General features: G+C 38.9%; 1 protein-coding gene across 1 annotated transcript in view; it reads left to right on the top strand.

Annotated features, from left to right (window-relative positions):
- The window catches only part of ST8SIA1 (ST8 alpha-N-acetyl-neuraminide alpha-2,8-sialyltransferase 1), a 141499-nt gene that overhangs the window by 32613 nt on the left and 87764 nt on the right, over window positions 1–21122 (top strand). Inside the window, exon 2 of the mRNA XM_008693120.2 lies at window positions 17157–17301. Coding sequence (XP_008691342.1) covers window positions 17157–17301 — 145 coding nt within the window. The remainder of the gene's footprint in view (window positions 1–17156; window positions 17302–21122) is intronic.

Here is a 21122-nt window from a genome sequence, read left to right as displayed (position 1 = left end):
TTTTTTTCACAGAAATAGAACAGAAAATTCTGAAATTTACATGGAACCACTAAAGACCTTAAATAGTAAAAAAAACAAAAACAAAAACAAAAAAAACAAAAAAAAAACAGTCTTGAGAAAGAAGAACAAAGCCAAAGGTATCATGCTCCCTGATTTCAAACTATATTACAAAGCTCTAGTAATCAAAATAGTATGGTATCGGCATAAAAACAGACACATAAATCAATGGAACAGAACAGAGAACTCAAACAACACATTTTTGTTCAACTAACTTTAAGACAAAGGAGGCAAGAATATAGAATGGGGAAAGGACAGTCTTTCTAATAAATGGTGCTGGGAAAACTGGACAGCTACAAGCAAAAGAATGAAACTGGACTACTGTCTTGCACCATACCCAAAAATTAACTCAAAATGGATTAAAAATTTGAATGTAAGACCTGAAACCATAAAATTCCTAGAAAAAAACATAGGTAGTAAGCTCCCTGACATAGTCTTAGCAGTGCTTTTTGGGTCTGACTTCAAAGGCAAGAGAAACAAGAGAAAAAAAAATCAGCAAATGGGACTACATCAAACTAAAAAGCTTCTGTATAGTGAAGGAAACCATCAACAAAGTGAAGAGGCAGCCTACTGAATGGGAGAAGATATTTGGAAATCACATATCCAACATGTGGTTAGTATTCTAAATATATGAAGAATTCATACAATTCAGTAAAAAGAAAAACAAAAAACAAAAAAAACCCAACCTGATTAAAAAAAAGACAGAGGACCTAAATAGACATTTTTCCAAAGAATATGTACAGATGGCCAACAGGCACATGGAAAGATGCTCAACATCGCTAGTCATCAGGGAAATGCAAATCAAACTATAATGAGCTATCACCTTACACTTGTCAGAATGACTATTGTCAAGAAGACAGGAAATAACGAGTGTTCGTGAGGACCAAGAGAAAAGGGAACCTTCATGCACCATTAGTGGGAATGTAAATTGGTGTAGCTACTATGGAAAACAGTCTGGAGGTTCCTCAAAAAAATTAAAAATAGAACTATAATGTGATCTAGCCATTTTACTACTGAGTATCTTTCAGAAGAAATGCAAACTAATTCAAAATGCTCCCCTTTGTTCATTGCAGCATTATTCACAATAGACAAGATATGGAAATAACCTAAGTGTCCATTAATGGATGAGTGGATAAAGAAGATGTGGTATATATTTACAATGGAATACAACTCAGACATAAAAAAGGATGAAATCTTGCCATTTGTAACAACATGGATGGACCTTGAGGGTATATGCTAAGTGAAATAAGTCAGACAGAGAAAAGCAAATACTGAATGATTTCACTAATATGTAGAAATAAACAAAACAAACAAAACCCGACTTGTAAATGCAGAGAACAGATCGGTGGTTGCCAGAGTGTTAGGGTGGTTTGAGGTGAGGGTATAAAATGGGTGAAGGGGATTAAGAAGTACAAATTTCTAGATATAAAATAAATAAGCCATGGGGATATGTACAGCATGGGGAATATAGTCAATATTATTGTATTCTGTATGGTGACAGATGGTAACTAGACTTTACTATGTTGATCATTTCACAATGTATATGAATGTCAAATCCCTATGTTGTACAACTGAAACTAATATAATATTGTATGTCAATTATACCTCAGTAAAAGAGAAGAAAAAGGAGACTTGGAGATGCTGGAGAGCAGAGATAATTGGTTGGTTAATCTATATAAATTTTGAAGAAATCCTGAGACTATAACATCAAGATAAGAGAGAAAAATCAAATTAATCGTAATTTTCTCCATGTGGTCGTATGAGTTTTTAGCTTTTAATTTCTTTTTTTTTTTTTTTAAAGATTTTATTTATTTGTTTGACAGAGAGAGACAGCCAGCTAGAGAGGGAACACAAGCAGGGGAAGTGGGATAGGAAGAAACAGGCTCCCAGCAGAGAAGCCTGATGTGGGGCTCGATCCCAGAACGCTGGGATCACGCCCTGAGCCGAAGGCAGATGCTTAATGACTGCACCATCCAGGCACCCCAGGTTGTAATTTCTTCTTTACCCTTTTTAATATTTTCCAGATTTTCTATACCAATCATGTTACTTTTTATTTTTAATAGCTCTTAAAAATCAGATTTAAAATGATAAGGTAATATAAATTCACAATACTAAAAAGGTATAGAAAACACATAAGATGAAAATTAGAAGTCCCCACATACCCTAAAACCCCATTTCCACTTCTTTAAAGCACCCACCATCAAAATTATTCTTGGTAGCACATATATGTTTTAAAATCAGAAAACATTATTGAAAATCATAGTTAAAGAAGTTAAACCCAGGGGCGCCTGGGTGGCACAGTGGTTAAGCGTCTGCCGTCGGCTCAGGGCGTGATCCTGGCGTTCTGGGATCGAGCCCCACATCAGGCTCTTCCACTATGAGCCTGCTTCTTCCTCTCCCACACCCCCTGCTTGTGTTCCCTCTCTCGCTGGCTGTCTCTATCTCTGTCGAATAAATAAATAAAATCTTTAAAAAAATAAAATAAAATAAAGAAGTTAAACCTGAAAAAGATAATATTGCCTGGCTTCTGATTTCCTGACCCCTCTTGAAAGACTAATAAAATTATAAGAGAGGAGTATAAATAGGAATAAACTTGTAAAAATGAAGAGAATGGAAGAGGAGACAATAGCAGAGAAAAGATATCAACAAAATTTTAGATGAAAAGCAGATGGCTCAGTGATATCTGACCAGGAGAGTACAGAAATCTAAAACTTGAGTGCTTACAGCTGGAAGTCAGCAAGAAGGAAGCCAGTTCATGTTGCAAAATTCCCGAAAGACTCAGCAATTAGAGGTGAGTGCTGATGACACTAAAAACAGGAGGATTGGTTGGAAGTGTTCCAGATTTCCCCTTGCCCACAAACACAAGAAGTTGCCCTTGCACATCTGTTAGAAGACTGGGGATGAAACAGAGACTCTGGATGTGGGACATAAGATGACAACGGGAATTAAGAGAAAGGTTGTGTTGTGAAGAGAGAGACCTCAGCCCCCACCTTTTCACTTAGCTCCCAGAATGTTATCAACTAGGCTTATGTCTTATCAAGAAATTGGGAAGTTCCTCCCTGGGAAAACTGACTAGTGTAAGAGAAAAAGCTATGGATCCTGACATTTGGGATCCTCCCATGAAATGTGTGGTTCCCTGCTGGATCACACTCTGATGAGGCCTAGCAGTTGGTAATCACTACCCAAGTATAAGGAACTTTCATTCAGTTGTTTAATACCCCATTCTTAATGTAACCAGGCAGCTATGGATCTGTAAATATTTCTAGAAAGCCTCTAACATGAAAGAGAACAAAATGAACCAATAGAAAAAACATACACTAAGCAGACAATGCAGAAAGCAAAAGAACACATGAAAAATGTTCTAACTGTGACTTTCACACACACACAAAACACACTGCATTCACAAAGACCAAAAAGCTATGAAATAGAACTTTTTGAAGATAAAAAATAACTTTTTGTTATTAAAAGTGTGCTAGTGCAAATTCAAAGGTCAGTAGATGGATTTGTAAGATAATGTTTAGGAAATCATTTCCCCAAAAGTAGAAAAGAAAAATACAGAAGTGAAAATTAGAAGGAAAAAAAAAAAAAGATGAGAAATCTGGATAATAGGAATTCCAGGAAGAAAAATATAAAAGAAAAGGAGAGTATAAGTTATTGAAGAAATAATAGAAGTCTGGTTCCTGGTTGCAAGGAACCATCAAGTGTCCGGCAAAATGAATGCAAAAAGACCTACTTAATGCGTATCATTGTGAAATTTCTGAAGCCCTTGTTTAAGATCTTAAGAACTTTCAAAGATGAAAAACGATTATAATAAAGTGATTAGATGTCAGTGATGCTAGATTTCTCAGCTAAAACACTGGAAGCTAGGAAACAATGGGTAACAACCTTCAAATCTGAAAAAATATATATTTCTAAGTTAGAATTTTGTACCCAGCCAAACTAAGTGTTTTCAATATTCAAAGGCTCAAATGTATTTTGCTTTCACCCTTTCTCAAGAAGGAAATAGAGTGTATGTTACACCACAATGAGGAAGTAACAACAAAGGGGAAAATGGATAGAGGAGACTGAGTAATACAAGACAGGAAAAAGGTGAAAGCAATTCCCAAGATGATGACAGGTGTTTATTGAAGTTGGAGAGGAAACAGCCCAAATTAGAGCAGAACAGAGGCTCCAGAAGAGATGTTTCCAAGAAAAAAAATTGAGCAAATTGATTTCCTGATGTATTTGACCACATTGAGAAAATATTATAGTTCTTTGAAGAATTAGAAGAGGAATTATTGAAAGGTACATAATACATGAAGCAAATGAAAAAAGTTAGGCAATAACTAACTCCAGCAAGAGCAGATTTTAAAAAGCCTACGAGAAGGAAAATAGAGTGATAGTATATACTGCAAGACTCAGCTCCTTAAATTATACTTAGAGACTGAATACTATAATAATATTGCTTTAACCAAACATTTTTGAAAAGATTTTATTTATTTGAGAGAGTGAGAGAGAGCATGAGCAGGGGGAGGGGCAGAGAGAGAAGTAGACTCCCTGCTGAGTGGGGAGCCCAATGTGATGCTTGACCCTAGGTCTCTGGGATCATGACCCAAGCCAAAGCTTAACCAACTAAGCCACCCAGGCACCCCTGAACTAAACTTTTTTATGTAATTCTGTAGGAAATGTGAGGTGAAGAAAGTTTGTGTATGTTTGTTTGGGGTAGGATTAGAAAGTGATATCTTCATCTTCCATAGGAGTAAGTCAATAGATAGCACAAAAAATTGGAAAATAAAAATAGCAGTATTTGAATAATCAAAATATGAAAACTGTTGCCTTTTTGATCTAGATGTGGGTGTGGGGAATATTAAAGAGAACTCTTATTCTTGTTGCCTTAGGTACTTTAAACTCTGTACATATTTTGCTTTGCTAAAAATAAAATTTTTTTTAAAGGATGATCTAACATCTTCTTTGAGGCAAGGGGACCCTATTAGTATATACCTTTTAATTCAGCAAATACTTTTAAAAATTTATCCCAGGAAAATAATTATGGGTGTGTTCACAAATCTAAGCATGAGGATGTTTACCACAGTGTTGTTTGTAGCTTCAGTAAACTGTAAACAGATTAGATTCCCAGTTCAAGAGGGCAAGCACTGATCTCATCTTGCTTAGTGCTGTGTCTTGTTTAATATCTTGGGTCTCTGGCACATACTAGGCCAATAAATATTTGTTAATATTTACTAAGGGAATAGTTGAATAAATTCATAGGAAAAATGCACACAAAACAATCCATTAACAGTGGTTATCTCTGGAGGGATTATCTGTGATAAATTATTTTTGCCTGTTTTTTAAATTTTATTTTTGAAAATTTCTAAAATTAACAGTTTAAAGTTGTAAATTGCTAAAATTTAAAAAATGGTATATTAACATTTTAAAAGCAACAACTATACTGTATTTACTTCTGAACTTTCTGATGACTCAGACCAAAGGACCACTTAAAGGGTCAAAATAACTCTCATTGTTTGGTAAGTGGAAGCATACATTTTTATGTAATTAGAAAAAAATCTTGTGACACTAAATTCAAGGAAGAATTTATGTAGATAAACAAGACCACAGAAACATAATAGACATTCTCTTCAACTTCAGTTTTACAGAAAATTAAATGCTGTTCTTGATGTGGCTCTTTCTTATACTGACCCTCAAAAAAGCGTTAACTTTGTGATGTGGCTTGGTGAAGACATTTAGACAGGATGATTAGTTAATTCAGAGACTTCTCAATTTTTACATAGGTTACAGTTCCAAAAGTGTTTTTTAAGTCCAAAATGACCAGTTTTTAACCTTTTGTTCCCCAATACATTTCTACCAAATGGAGTGTGGTTTTGTCCTGCTTTTTGCTTTAGAGCCAATTTGGTACATTTTCTCCAAATGGTTAGGTGTTGTATTCATTGAAGGATTTGAGGCAACTAAGCCATTTCCTTCATGATCGCATGTGAAGGATTCCTTAGCAGGTCACCCCTCAACATATGCCCCTGTACCCTCTAATGGGCAGATTCAGAGTGGTCTTGAACATAAGCAGGCATCCCTGGCTCACGGCACATTTTCATCAGCAGTAGTTGAACCATCGCCTTTAAATTTTTTCAGAATGCCCTACCATTACCTTAAACTGTCATTGGGTTAATAGACATTTGGCATCTGTGCTTTTTCTTTAGCAATAAACATAATCATTTCTGACTTTTCCAGTTGTTTGCAGTCGTTAACCCCTGAGCCCTGAATACGTCATAGTACGTTTATCTGGTCTCTAATTTTCAGCCTCTGCTTGTCCTTTACCCACAAACTAAAAAAAAAAAAAAAAAAAAAAATTTCCATTTCATCTATTATTTTCTTTCTCTTTTGCCAATTGTTGTTTCTTTATTCGCTCTTTGTCAAATGACTCATATCATCTATACTTGTAATATCCTTTATTTTCTCAGTGCTTTCAGTTTTAAAAATCATCCCTACTCTTGTTTCCATTTCCAAGCCTACGCTTCTCCTGAACCATTGCCATCAACCCTCTCAATACCTCTGTACTTTTCTGTCATGATGTGGGTCAGTGATATTCACAGAACAATTCAAAACTAAGTACAAGTGTAGTGAACATAGCAACAAGGTGAGGGATAACGGGTGGATGCAATGAAAATGCCTGCTTGATTGTTTTCACAATATGTTGGTGGTAAGCTAAGTTGACATGTTTGACCTGGAAAATATCTCTGTCCCCATCTATGAAAGTTTATAGGGTGGATATTTTCGTTGCTTTATTTAAATATTTTGACAGAACAATCAGGGGGAGCGGGAGAGGGAGAAGCAGGCTCCCTGCTGAGCAGCGAGCCCAATGTGGGGCTCGATCCCAGGACCGTGGGGTCATGACCTGAGCTGAAGGCGGTCGCTTAACCATCTGAGCCACGCAGACGCCCCCAAAATAGTTGCTTTATGTAATGTGAATAGCCGACTCGCTATTCATCACTTGACTTGATATAAAGAATCTAGCTCCACCTAGCAAATGAGTTAACAAACACATCCTTTCATCTCTCCTGAATACCTGTTCCTTTAACCACACATTTAATGGGAACTAGATGACAGTCCTAGGTTGTTGACAACCTGAAATGCTGACATTGTGCTGAGTAAAGAGAGACCCATATATTTTAGAGAAGCAGGTGGCACAGTTAATATTCTATTAAGAAAGTTGAGAATCCCTGGCAGTGTTGTGTTGCTATACAAACTTCCACCCTGTGGAGATGGGTCATAATGCAAAGCCAAAATTTTTCTTGGAAAATAAATTTGAATCTGTTCAAATACTGGAACAGTTACTCACAGAAATAACAGAAGTATGTGCCTTAAATCATAAAAGAGACAATTAGGGTCTGGAAAAATTTCAGGACAAATGCTCCTGTCCTGCATCTAATAGGCAGTAGAGCTGAGATGAATTCAGGGAGCTTGACTCCTGAACTTCACCCTCTAGAATTTACCACTCCCCTGGTTATCTTAATGTTTGTTCATTCAGTTCCCGAGTTTAGAAGAATCTGTATGATTTGGAAAACGCATAATGTGGTTTCTGTTGCTCTTGTCTCCTACTCTTTTTGTGCTTTCCCTTCCTGTAACGTCTGCTCATCTTTCACAGAAATAATCTCAGACTTAGGTGTCCTTAGAAAAAGAAAAGATGTTTCTTATAGAATTCTTATATTTAATACAAATGTCTGGCTTCCTAGTGCAACTGAGGAACACCATTGACCATGATTATATAAAGAAATCCCTGCTGCTTTCCATCCTGCTGTGTAAACCTGTACATTGGAGAAATAACCCAGTTATAAGTCAGCATAATTTGTAATTTGGAGCATTTGCCATTTGGGCAAGTTTAAAACTCAGTGGAGTATGGGGGTTTATGTATGGGCTGGTGGCTCTGATCTAACCTTATTTTCAGAACCCCATGTTCTCCTGACAACCGCTCAGCTATCATCCTGAGTGGACACACCTGTCCTTCGCTATGCTTTACCCAAACCTGCCGAAGTGAATTCACTGCATTCCTTCTTTTAGATTTCAGGCCACTGATAACATACTGTCTAAATTTGGTGCATATCCATTTAGCTATTTTGCCATGACCTGCTAATAGAGTAAGAGAGAAATAATTTTATTTGTAAAGATTAAACACATATAACAGGAAAATTTTCTTTGTCTTTCAAATCCCTACATTTTTCAAAAGGGGGGAAAAAGTCCAAAACAGTATGTATGATGGTTCTCTCATGCCTAAGTATGATGGTAAGTGATTAGAGGGGAGTGAAAATTGGAGAGCCGAAGGGTGAAATTGCTCTGGATAAGAGAGACATGCAATGAAGAGAGGATGGCTGGGGGTGATGAGAGGAAAGGATAGCATTGTGTCTGGGGAGAGGCAGGCATCCATTGGAAGATTTATGAAGTTTCCATGGTGTGGTGACCCAGCCTCCATTACAACTTCAGTAAAATCCAAATGTCTTTGTATGATTTTGGAATTGGATTTATTCTGGAGGATCTGTATTTGATGCCACAAGAAGGTTGGTGGTGCAGGTAAAAACCACATGTACACAACCCTACATGATCCTCTCCCCCGACATGCCCGCCCCATGCTCTCTTTTAGAGCTTCACTGGTTTCCTCTGTGTTTTTGAACAATTCATGTAGACTCCTGCCTGAAGGCCTTTGCACTTGCTACTGACTCCACCCGAACGCTCTTGTCCCAGATAACCACATGGCTTACATCCTCACCTCCTTCTGGTCTTCACTCAGTTGTCCACTTACACAGTGAGGACTTACTTAGCCCCTGTTGGAAACTGCATCCCCTGCCCACAAGCCACATCTTTTACCTTGTTTGTCTGGCTTCTCCATTAGAATTTGAGAGGGCAAGGTATTCCCTGTCCCCTCTCCCCAATCGTCTCTAGTGCCTAGAATATCATAGAAAGTGCTCAGTAAATATTTGTTGAGTGAATCAAATAATGACTGCTGTCCAAAGGAGCCCAGTTACTTCCTGTTATCAAAACAACAAACAGGCGATTCTCAATGACGATATTAGTTATATGGACAAGTAAGCATAAATAGGAAGCTGAAGAAAAGCATTCATTGAAATCCTTCCTAGAAAAAAATTTGTGTATTTTAATTCAAATAATGATGTGTAGGTGTTAAGTACATTACAAAACAAACATGTATTAGGGAAAACTGGATCATCCTTGAAATATTTATGTTCCAAAAGTTCCTCCTTTAAGTCTGCTCTTCCTGTTTTAGAGAAATGCAAATTACACATGGCAGTAATCTACCTTTCTTTGGAACACTTTTCCTTTCTTATGCAGTCATTTCAAAAGTGAAGAATAAAATGCTCCTAAATAAAAGATTATTTGCCGTCTTCAGTAGTACACAAGAGCTGTTTTTCTCTGTTTTTGTCATCCTGGCAAATTGGCTAGAAGAGTAATCTTTGAAGAGACTTTTAATTATATCTGTAGAAAACATTATTTTAAGCAATAATCTAATGAAAGTATTTCTCCTCCACACCATTGAAGACAATTTTACAGAAAAATAAGATGAGTGCAAATCTCTACTCTGTATCAAGTGTATATTTTTAATCTCTTAGGTTAATGATGTAAGCTATTACAGGGGTCCATGCTGTGACAACAGAAGGTATTGCCTTTGTCCCAGAGAGGGGCCTGTCGCCACTTGCTTCCACTCCTGCTGTGGGTAGGGCTCTGCTGCTTGTTCAGAGCAACTGCTGGAAGATCTTATTCTGTATCCTGGACACTCAGTCATAGTGACTCCTGGCTTTGAAGCTTGTTTCAAAACTGATCATTTAAGACAAAGATTCCTTGAAGTTAGGAGGAAAAATAAGTATGATGGTTCAAACCCTACCTCCTATAATCTTGGTGAAATCTGCCATTTACTTACTTAGAATAAGAAATATCTCTGGGGGTGGGGGAATGGGATAGACCGGTGATGGGTAGTAAGGAGGGCACGTATTGCATGGTGCACTGGGTGTTATATGCAACTAATGAATCATCGAACTTTATATCGGAAACCGGGGATGTACTGTATGGTGACTAACATAATATAATAAAAAACCATTAAAAAAATATATACATGAATAAATTCAGGATGAAATAAAAAAAATATCTCTGATTTCTCTGTATGCCACCAGATTGCTCACTTAAAGAAAAGCCCTCTTTGATGCCAACTGTTTAGCTTCTAGTCTTAATAGAGTGAGCATATAATTTATCATCCAAATAGGGACATGTTTAGGAATGGAAGGGAGGTGACTATTAATAATTATATCTGGAAAACAATCATAATCTAGGATTGCGTGAGGCAAGCCGAGTGTTATAGTTCCTAACTATGAGGGAGAGTGAAATGAATACTTACTGAAACCATGATGTGTGTGCTAAGTGCTCTCTCACTCTCTCTGTCTATATATATATACATACATATAAAATCTCACTTTCAAAGCCATCCTCTGATATGGACCTTGGGCACATTTTCAACCATGAATCTGAGGCTCTGTGACACTAACTCAAAGAGTTAACATATAATAGTCTAAAAGGAATTTTAGGAACTCGATTCAGGAGAGTTTACAATAAGGACTATTGATTTAGCTGTCTGGAGGAAATGCATTAGATACATTTTTGGCGAAAAGCCAGACGTTAAAATCAATAATTGACTGAAGTCAGATATCACTAGAATAGAAAGAGCTTTTTGAAGACAAGATTAAATCTGAAACCTTATCAGATATTTTGAAAGTCAAATTTTGAAAGTTTGACACTATGATGAAGGAAACAGATTTTATCAACACTATCACCTGGTGGGCTGCTCGTGTGGTTCCCTGTGCTGTGGGTCAGTGATCCTAAAGGGACACTTACTGTAATCAGACTAACATTTAGCGCACAGGATAAGGAACTTGGGAGTCACCACTCAGCAAATCTTGGAAATCTGGGGCCTGTTATTACTGAGAAATGTTTACCAGTCCATAGCAGTTATTTTGACAAGCTTTTGATTTTTTTGGTCTCCATAGACTAAAACCATAAGGAATTGACTTCAACTTGAATTTTGGTTTGTGAGAATAAAATGTGTCTTGAGATTCTCTTGTTTCTCTAACATTTTCTTCTTTTCTTCCGACTTGTTACTTATTCATTCAATCAACATTTATTAAGCACCTGTTCAATGTATAACCAATTGTTTCAGGAGATGGGGATATAATAACGACTCAAAGACAAAAGTCTCCCTCCTCATGGAGTTTGCATTCTGGGACTTGGCGAGACAGACAATAAGCAAAACTTTAAACACACAGCATGTAAATAGTGTTAAGTGCTGTAGAGAAGGATAAAGCAGGTAAGAGGGACATGAAGAATTCTCTATTATGACTGGGCCATGATGATTTCTCATGATGTCAGTTTTGGGGAGTTTTCTTTCTCATAGAATTTTGAGGGGCAAATGTGGCATTTAATTTCTCATGATAGGATACGAAGAGTTTCCAGCTAGGACTTTTTTTCTTGAAAAATTTGTTGTTTAAATGGAATTAAGTAACTGAAAATTACATAGAGCTCCTAAAGTTTAGTTTGTTTAATATATATATATTTTTTAAAGATTTTATTTATTTATTTGACAGAGATAGAGACAGCCAGTGAGAGAGGGAACACAAGCAGGGGGAGTGGGAGAGGAAGAAGCAGGCTCATAGCGGAAGAGCCTGATGTGGGGCTCGATCCCACAACGCCGGGATCACGCCCTGAGCCGAAGGCAGACTAAGCTTAACCGCTGTGCCACCCAGGCGCCCCTAGTTTGTTTAATATTTTGAATGCTAGCGTGTCAACTAATTCTACAAAGATTTGAATAATCTTAACCCTGTTACTCTGCCTTACATTGTTATTTAAAACTTTATCAATATTTGTTGGCAGAACAATGGCATAGTATTTTTCCTAAAGTTAACTTCCAAATACACTCTTCTCTTAACATATCCTGTCACTGACAGTTTGTTCTCCTGTGTAGTCAATAATTCTTCATAATCCAAAAGTATGTAAAATTAATATCACAAAAATTTATTAGCATTTTTTTAAAAAAAGATTTTATTTTTATTTATTTCTTTGACATAGAGAGACAGCCAGCAAGAGAGGGAACACAAGCAGGGGGAGTGGGAGAGGAAAAAGCAGGCTCCCAGCAGAGCAGGGAGCCCAATGCGGGGCTCAATCCCAGAACTCCAGGATCACGCCCCGAGCCAAAGGCAGACGCCTAACGACTGAGCCACCCAGATGCCCCTGTTATCAGCATTTTCTTCTTCCAGAGATATATTTAAACTTCATCTGACTGATAGAATTTCAATATATAAAGCAGATAAAGAGATTTTCACTCTGGTTACTTTTAAATTGCTCATCAGAATTTTATTTTGTTTTTACTTTTTTATTTGAGTATAGTTGACATACAGTGTTACATTACATTAGTTTCAGGTATACAACATAGTGATTCAACAACTCTAGATGTTACACTGTTTGCCCATTACAAGTGTAGCTATCCTCTGTCTCCATACAACGCTGTTAGAATACCATTGATTCTGTTCTCTGTGCTGTACCTTTTGCTTACCAGATTGTTAAGTTGCATATTTAGTTACAAACATATTTAGTTAGTCAACAGCACTCCCTGTGTGTGTTGCTCACATCAATACCCTGTTTAGATATGAGGGTGATGTAAATTTTTACACAAGCGCTTGTCACGTGCACATTCAGGGACGCAGAAATGGCATTGAATTGGATGTTTGGCTACTTGACTCTTCAGCCTTCTAGTAGCTGGGTATGAAGCTGAAGTAGAACAGCAGCTTTTGGCCAAACATGAAACAGCAGTAGAGCTCCCCTTTCACCCCTCCTTTCTCAAATTCAGTCATTCCTTGGAAGGGGCCCAGTAGGGACAGCCATTGGAGTGACAGCTTCCCAGCCTTCTTCATCCCTGGTGACTAAAGTGTTGAACATGGCATCTGAGAGAGTCTCAGCAAGGTTCATTTTGATACTGGGCATTATTACCTGAGTGCGTGGGTTTTCACCCTTATTTGCCTGTTTAGTTTCCCCAGAACCTCAATCTTCCTCGTCAGTAGACACAGTCAGTCTTTCTTATCGGTAGACACAATCAGTGAAGGTGGTTTTCTTGGCTTAGTTGATACGCATGGCTTTCATTAGAAAGGGATGAGAACCTGGGTGAGTTTTTAGCAAGTGGCTCCCAGGCTTCATATTTACCTTCTCTATGCAACTATGGCATCATTTGATATGAACTCTGCTGAAGCTTGAATTCGGATCATAAAAAGTATTTAAATTTTGGCTTCACTACTCAACTTACACTCATCTGAAACTTAATAATCTGCAGATTTAAACTTGAACATAAAAATGGATTTACTTTTGCTTTTTTGACCCCGTGATTTTATTGTCTGCTGCAAAACAGAGGCAAATAATAAGCAGCTTCAGTGCAAAGCACGAGAAAGGGGAGGGGGACCAAACTGACTAAACATGTAAGAGTTGGTATATGTCTTTTCTCCAGGATCACTGGCAGGTCGGATGGAGGTACAATTCAATATTCAGCTGTCAACAATTTCTTGGAGACATTGCAGACTTAGTATTTGTGTTGTGCACTCTGATGAGGGACTGTGTCTTGCTGTCTCATACCTCTGTAGCAGCTTCCCTGCCTCACATGACTGGCTTCCTCCTTCTTCCTGCCAGCAAAACTCTGAGCAGGAAATCCTTCTTGGAACCCGGAGTGTGACTCCATGCCCTCCTCTTTCTGAGTAGCCACAGCTGTCTGTGCACATCTGTGGTGGCACTGGTCACATCCTCCTGCCTTCATAAGTAGTGACTTGCTTGTTGGTTGCCCACCTCTTGAGTATGTTTTCTGAAGAGAGGTCTGGTTTTAATTCGATTTTATATCCCAGGCACCTAGCACAGTGTTAGGTGAGAACTCTGTAAAAATCATGACTACTGCTTCTACCATAGTTACTATTACTACTGCTGGTGGTACTAGTCCTACCACTGTTATTGCTGTGGCTGCTGCTGTGGCCAGTGAGCTAGTGGCATCCTCCCAGGCCTGGGGAGTGCACACACATTCACATTGTGATCCCTTTTCGGCCACCTTCCAGAGAGGGGCATGGTACAGGACGATGGGGAGGCATTCTGGATGGAGGGGAAGGTTTGAGAGTTATGATAGGAAAAGCACTCCCATATTGCAAATGGTGATATGATTATTACAAGTTTGCTATATAGCTCTTGGATTTTTAAAAATATTTGTATACACGTGACACTCTCATTTTCTGCTCAGTATTTGGTTTACCCACAAAGGTCTGATTGCTCTGACCATGGTGATGCCATAGGAAGAGATGTAAATTTGAGTCCATCTAACACACATTTTATTAATAATTAAGCAAACACTTATTAGCCTAATGAACTTAAACAAGTCTCTTGGCCTGAGCTTCAGTTTCATTACAAGTTTATGATAATGTAATTAACTCTTAGTTTTTTTTGAGGATGAAAAGAGGAAACCAACGTGAAAGGGATATATAAGCTGCCAGGCTCTAGACAAAATGAGGTGTTATCATACAGCTGTGGCCAGTTTCTCCTCTGAATTTCCAGTAGCACTTTGTACTGAATGGCAAGTTTAGCTTGGTTTGGAGGTGAGAGCTATGGTCTGGTTGGAAGTACCAGACATGAGGTTAGGAAAAAAAAAAAAAACCCAACCTGGGAGCAAAGCATGACCCATGATAAGTTCCTGAAAAAAGAGTCTTAAAGCTATTAGCTCCAAGGTCATTCACTGTGAGGATGAAGTGCAAAAATATCTCTAGAGACACCAGATACATTGCAAGTGCTTAGCCATTGTTTAGAAAGCATTCGTTCAGGGCAGAGAAAGGTAAAGGTGAATCAGAAAGGTTCTGAGTAGGCAGCATGCAGAGGAAAAAGCCTTACTTGGACTGGTGTGACCTAAGTCCTGTAACGGCTCTAATTCTATTTCCTCAGATATGAATTGGGAGTAATAATAATAGTTTATTAATTATCTGTTAGGGTTATTGTAAAAACTAAAAGTGGTAAAATATCACCAGACCTGTAATAGGGGCTCAAAAATTTTGAGTCAGCCTATGATAATTCTCCTTACTTCCAAAGATAGTCTTTTTTAAAAATAGATTTTATTTATTTATTTGAGAGCGCGAGAGAGGGCATGAGCAGGGGGAAGGGCAGAGGGAGAAGCAGACTCCCCATTGAACAGGGAGCCAGATGCAGGGCTTGATCCCCAGACTCCGGAATCGTGACCTGAGCTGAAGGCAGATGCGCAATGGACTGAGCCACCCTGGTGCCCCCCAAAGATAGTCTTAAGCCATGTCTAATTTTATGTTGACGGAATATAGTGTCTAGGATACTCTTTTGATAAAATGCAGGCAAATCACCGTGCAGCTTGACTGCCTCCGTTTCAGGCCACATTTTGGGTGATGCAACACTGATAAGAATTAATGAAGATGGAGGAGGAGAGGAAAGAGGCACAGCTGGTGAGAAATGGAATGATGATGTCAGAGCAAGAAGCGACACAAATTCTAGCAACTTTTTTTTCCTTTTTTTTTTAAGTAGGCTCCATGCCCAGCATAGAGCCCAACGCAGGGCTTGAACTCATGACCCTGAGATCAAGACCTGAGCTGAGATCAAGAGTCAGGTGCTTAACCAACTGAGCCATCCAGGCGCCCCACAAATTCTAGCAACTTCAATAGGATGAAGGCTTTCTTCCTGAGCCCCTCTCCCCCGTCCTTTCTATGGAAACCCTTGTAAAGAGAAAGTGAACCAAAGTGCGCTGGAAAAAGCACTGTGGGGTGGGAAGAGTGCCGGGGCCCCCAGCTGAGGAAGAGGGCTGGGCTCCAGACACTGACTCGGTGTACTCATTTCTACAGTGAAGTTGGGGCTCTATAATAATGACATGTACTGAAATTGTACTGTGTGTGCCACCTGGACATTTTCAGTGAATTCTCAAAAACAATGTCTGAGGCTGGTTGTGAAGCTGGGATATTCCCCAGTTATGGAGTCAGTACATGGCAGAGCCAGGGTTTGAACCCAAGTACTCCACATTACCTTTCCCTTTCAGCTTTAAGCTTCTATCCCGTGGTGGCCAAAGATGTCCGAGCAAGCAGGTCTGTGTGGGGGCACCACTCAGAAGTGGTTTATGTTAGCAGTTTGTTTTATTGGTCCTTCTAAAGGTAGGGCTGGGGAATGAGCTCTTTTACTCCTGGGAGCTCAGGGAGTAAACAGTGTTGGTTTCTGACAGGTTTTTAAATTGAGAAGAATGTAAATATTGGCTTATAGACTAGTAACAGGGCTTCCACTGAAGAGCAGCCTGTGAACCAGCCCAGAGGAGTGAGGCGACGCAGGAGACCCTGGTGTTTCAGATGCTAAAGGGGTGGGGATCCTTTCTCAAAGGTCATGGTGCTGAACTGTGCCCGTACTGCTAAGAGGTCAGACCAAACAAGAACCAAAAAGGCCCATGAGATATACCAGTTAGAGCGCAGAGGCTTCTTCACTAGTGTTTGAAATCACATCACTCGTCTCATTCTGTTTCTATTTAAAAGGATTTTCCTCATGCTTTGTTCTTTAATTTTGTCCCCAGTTTTGGCGGGGTGTACCTCATTTTGGGCCACTCTGTGCATCCCCTACTTCATACAGCTCATGTAAAGTGCCTTGTCACTGAACTTATCCCCGTGGTTGTTAAATCACCATAAAGGTACATTTCTGCTGTAGCTGCATAGCTTAGCAGTCTCCAGAAGACCCTCCAAATCTTTTTCTGGACCTGGATGTTTAAGTCAGTCAACAAATCTGCAATTATAATAATCATGTTTGCCTTCAGACATATTTTAGCAGCATCTGAGAGCTAATACATTTTTTTAAAACTTGTTTTATTAAAAAATATTCCAGTCATGCATTTTGATGGCTGGAAGGGTGAATTAATAGTAGTCTAATCACCCTGGAGACACAGGTGCTTTTGTGAGCTGGCACTGAGGTAAGGCTGCACATCTCGGTGGGAATGACAAGTGAATGAGTCTGCTGCTCACTTAACCTGCTGTTCTTTTCTCTATTTTCTCTCCTAGGAAACAGATGGAAGACTGCTGTGACCCCGCCCATCTCTTTGCTATGACTAAAATGAATTCCCCCATGGGGAAGAGCATGTGGTACGATGGGGAGTTTTTATACTCATTCACCATTGACAATTCAACTTATTCTCTCTTCCCCCAGGTTAGTATAGTTTGTTGTTGCCTTTCAATATAGTTTCTTGTGTATCTTGATATCATAGGGAAAAGATAATTGAGTTTGCCTAACTAATCAGAGCTCCTTCTTTTCATCTCCTTTCTTCTCTTCTTCATTATAAATGTTTTCCTTCATAGCTGTCACCTTTTTTGGTGAAGAAATCACACAATGTTTCCATGCAGGGGCAGAAGTAATAGTTTTCCTAGCCCTTCTCATTTGAGTCATCTGAGACTGAAGGAAGCAAGCAGGGAAGGAAGCAAGGTCAGGAATTGTGGAATTCTAGCGTTTCGAGGTTGGCTGTGGAATGATCTTGAAGATTTTTAATACTGGAATGTTTTCTTAGGACTGGTGTTACTCTCAGGGACTGGGGACCATATGGTCAGAAGTTTGCTTCTTAGAGCTCTTGGATCTTAACCCTGTGGTTAGACACTGTTCTGAAGTGGAGGAGTGGTAGATATGGAGAGAGAGAATTCCACCACTTTTGAAGTAGTCTAAATCAAGCCTTGTTTACTTAAGGTTTTCATTCTTGGTTTCTGAGCAATGAAATCAAATGTTTTACTAAAACATATGCAGTGAAAGGGAAAGATAGAGAAATCGTTATTTCTAAGGAACCCTAGTTGGAGAGGGGGGTGGTTCTTAGGTGAAACCGCCATTAGAGAGAAATGGAGACTTGAAGCTTGGCCTCCCCAAGTCTTCCAGCCATTCTTGGTTTGACCAGATGATTAGCCAGAAAGGGAGTTCACAGAGTTGGAAAACAGAACTGGACCTTACATATATCTGTTAATAGCAGTGAGTCTTCAAAGGAGGGAGCTGATAAAGTTGAGTCATAGGCTCTACCAAATCCAAAGACACATTCTCCATGAAATAGCCCATCTCTGCTAGTTCATCTGGAGATGCTTTAGTCAAACTTAATGGTCTTAGTATGTGATGATGTTTTAAAATTTTTTTTTTTAATTTTAAAGTAGGAAAATAGAAGGGTTGATTCATGGCCATCATCCATGTGTTTTCTCTCTCTTCTCCATTTGCTTTTGGGAGTTCTCAGTGTCAAAGGAAATTACTAAAAGTCATAAAATGTGAGATCGAATTTCTTCTCCATTTCTTACTATCCGAATGCCCCGCTAAGTCACTTAATTCTTCCAAGACTCAGCTTTCTCATCTGTACAGTGAGAGAGCAGTACCTGTTCTCCCACTGCAGAGAATTGTGGTCAGGATCAATGTGGATAATGCATTTCCATGTACTTTGAAAACACAAAGCATGATGTAAAAATCCTGGTTCATATATTGCATCTTCAGATTAAGGAATGAAAGATATAATTGCATTAGTCAGGGTTTAAGGCAGGGAACAGAAATCTTCCTAGGTATTTTTTAGCAGAAAGATATTTCTTATTGGGAATTAGGTGCTTAAAAAAGCATTAGAAGAATGGAGAAGTGGGAGTCAAGAGGTGAGTCCTGGAATTACTTAGTTCAAGAATTTACTGCTATAACTGTGGTTAAGAGATTAGAAAGCCCTAGCTGCCATTGCCATTAACATGGTCACAACTGTTTGTGACAGAAAGAGAGTCAGGAAGATGGGTTCCAATTCATCTTCTCCTTCCAGATCTCCCTCAAGTGCATCTAATGGGTAAGATAAATTTGCATCTGGAATATTAGTTGCAGAGAAATCCAGGAGAGGCAGTTTTTAAAATAATCAAGCTTCGCAGGAAGCTAGAAAAAAGATGGAATAGACGGGGAACAAGCCAATCCATGGTATCCTTTATGTACAAAACCAGATAACAACTTGCTATGAAGTGAAGAAGAGATAAGGAAGCAATCTTCTTTAAAGCCCATCAAATAAAAAAATTTTAAAAGAAATCCAAAATAGTCTTTTTATACACGAGGGCTTTCAGTCATCCCAACTGACTTCCAACTTTGTGCTAGCAAATAGATTTGAAGAAAAGAGATGATTAAAGAAATACAAACTAGAGTCCCATCTTATCTGTCAGTTGCAGCAGTAAGATAGCAGGAAACATTTCCTTTTTAAAGTGTGTGCACATGAATTCTGTGCTGCTTTGTGGTGGTTGCAAGACCAAGGAGCCATCCCTGAATAATAAGGAAAAATGGTTTTTCTTAGGAAGCAGAAGTCACTACATCATTCTGTGTGTGCACAGTCATGACAAAGAACTAAACCAATTCAATGAATAGTTTTTTTTTTAAGTTATGTGTGTATTTTTCTGCTGAGATTCTGAAATGACTAATTTATAGAAATCCTGGAAAATCACTTTGCAGCAATATAAAGGATGGTATATATCCCTGTGCCCTTACTCCATTATTATTCCTTAGTGAAATATTCTTACTTTGTTATCAGGAAGCTAAGTTACCAGTTAACTGATATGCTTCATTCATATTCCTATGGGAAGAAAGTTGTGTGTGCTAGTTAGGCAGAAATAGAGCTGAGTGGGCTAGGCTCTGTGTTGTTGGTGAACAAAGCATCCCTTCTTTCCCTGAATTTCGGCAAAATGTGCCAAATCACTCACACTCTAACTCAGATGTACAATTCTGCATCCCATTTTAAATTATATACTTTAACATGTTAATTTTAATTTTATTACACTTCCCCCAAATGCTCAGTATATGTTAGCTATCATCATTATTGTTATTCCATTGCCTACCTTTATCCACTGTTTTTTTCTTGCTCCTGTGATTGTTGCCAAGAAGCGATACGAGATCCTCTTTGTATTGTGGAAAGTTAGCAGGTTCTGAATCAAGGCTGGAGGGTCCAAGGAGGGTCCTATGGAGAGCCAGTGTGCTTTTATTTATTTATTTATTTATTTATTTATTTATTTATTATGTTTTAAAGATTGTATTTATTTATTTGACAGACAGAGAGAGAGCAAAAGCAAGGGGAGTGGCAGGGAGAGGGAGAGAGAGAATCAGGCTCCCCTGCTGAGCAAGGAGCCTGATGCAGCCTGATGTGGAGCTCGATCCCAGGACCCTAGGACCATGCCCTAAGCTGAAGGCTTAGTCACTTAACCGACTGAGCCACTCAGGCGCCCCGCCAGTGTGCTTTGAGATGCCACAGCGAATCTCCTTCATTACAATTCCTTCTTTCTTTTTTTTTTTTTTTTTAAAGATTTTATTTATTTATTCAACAGAGATAGAGACAGCCAGCGAGAGAGGGAACACAAGCAGGGGGAGTGGGAGAGGAAGAAGCAGGCTCATAGTGGAAGAGCCTGATGTGGGGCTCGATCCCATAACGCCGGGATCACGCCCTGAGCCGAAGGCAGACGCTTAACCGCTGTGCCACCCAGGCGCCCCCACAATTCCTTCTTTCTTTCTCTCTTCCTTTCAACTAGTTATTTCTTATTTGGACCTCCCATAACTTCTATAGTGTTATTATCAAATTCATTCAATTCTATCTCATACACAGTTATCTACATAGCTACATATCCACATATTACAGTTTTCTGAAAGCCCTTATCTGCTGATCTCAATACCATCTTGTGAGCTTTTGAGGAACAAGAGTATTTTTTCAGTATTGGCCTAGTGCAGGGTTTCCCACTTGATAGAGATACTCATTTCCAGCTGCTTGTGTTTGCCTAGGGCTCCCTGTCTTTGTCCTGCCTGGGGTAATCCCCTGCAGTGCCCTTGCTTGAACAATTGGAGACCAAGCAGGACATTTTAATGCAGCTATTTCCAAATGGCTCTATAAATGTATTTTCATGAAGTATTGGCTGAATATTATTAGGCTTAAAGGGCTGAATTTTAACCCTTACATAGATTATTCTAGAATGTGTGTGTGTGTGTGTGTGTGTGTGTGTGTGTGTGTGTGT

Source organism: Ursus maritimus, unplaced genomic scaffold (assembly GCF_017311325.1).
Source record: "Ursus maritimus isolate PB19 unplaced genomic scaffold, ASM1731132v1 scaffold_26, whole genome shotgun sequence".
NCBI classification, from domain to species: Eukaryota; Metazoa; Chordata; class Mammalia; order Carnivora; family Ursidae; genus Ursus; species Ursus maritimus.
Note: the sequence above shows the minus strand (reverse complement) of the source record. Positions and strands in the feature narration are given on the sequence as shown.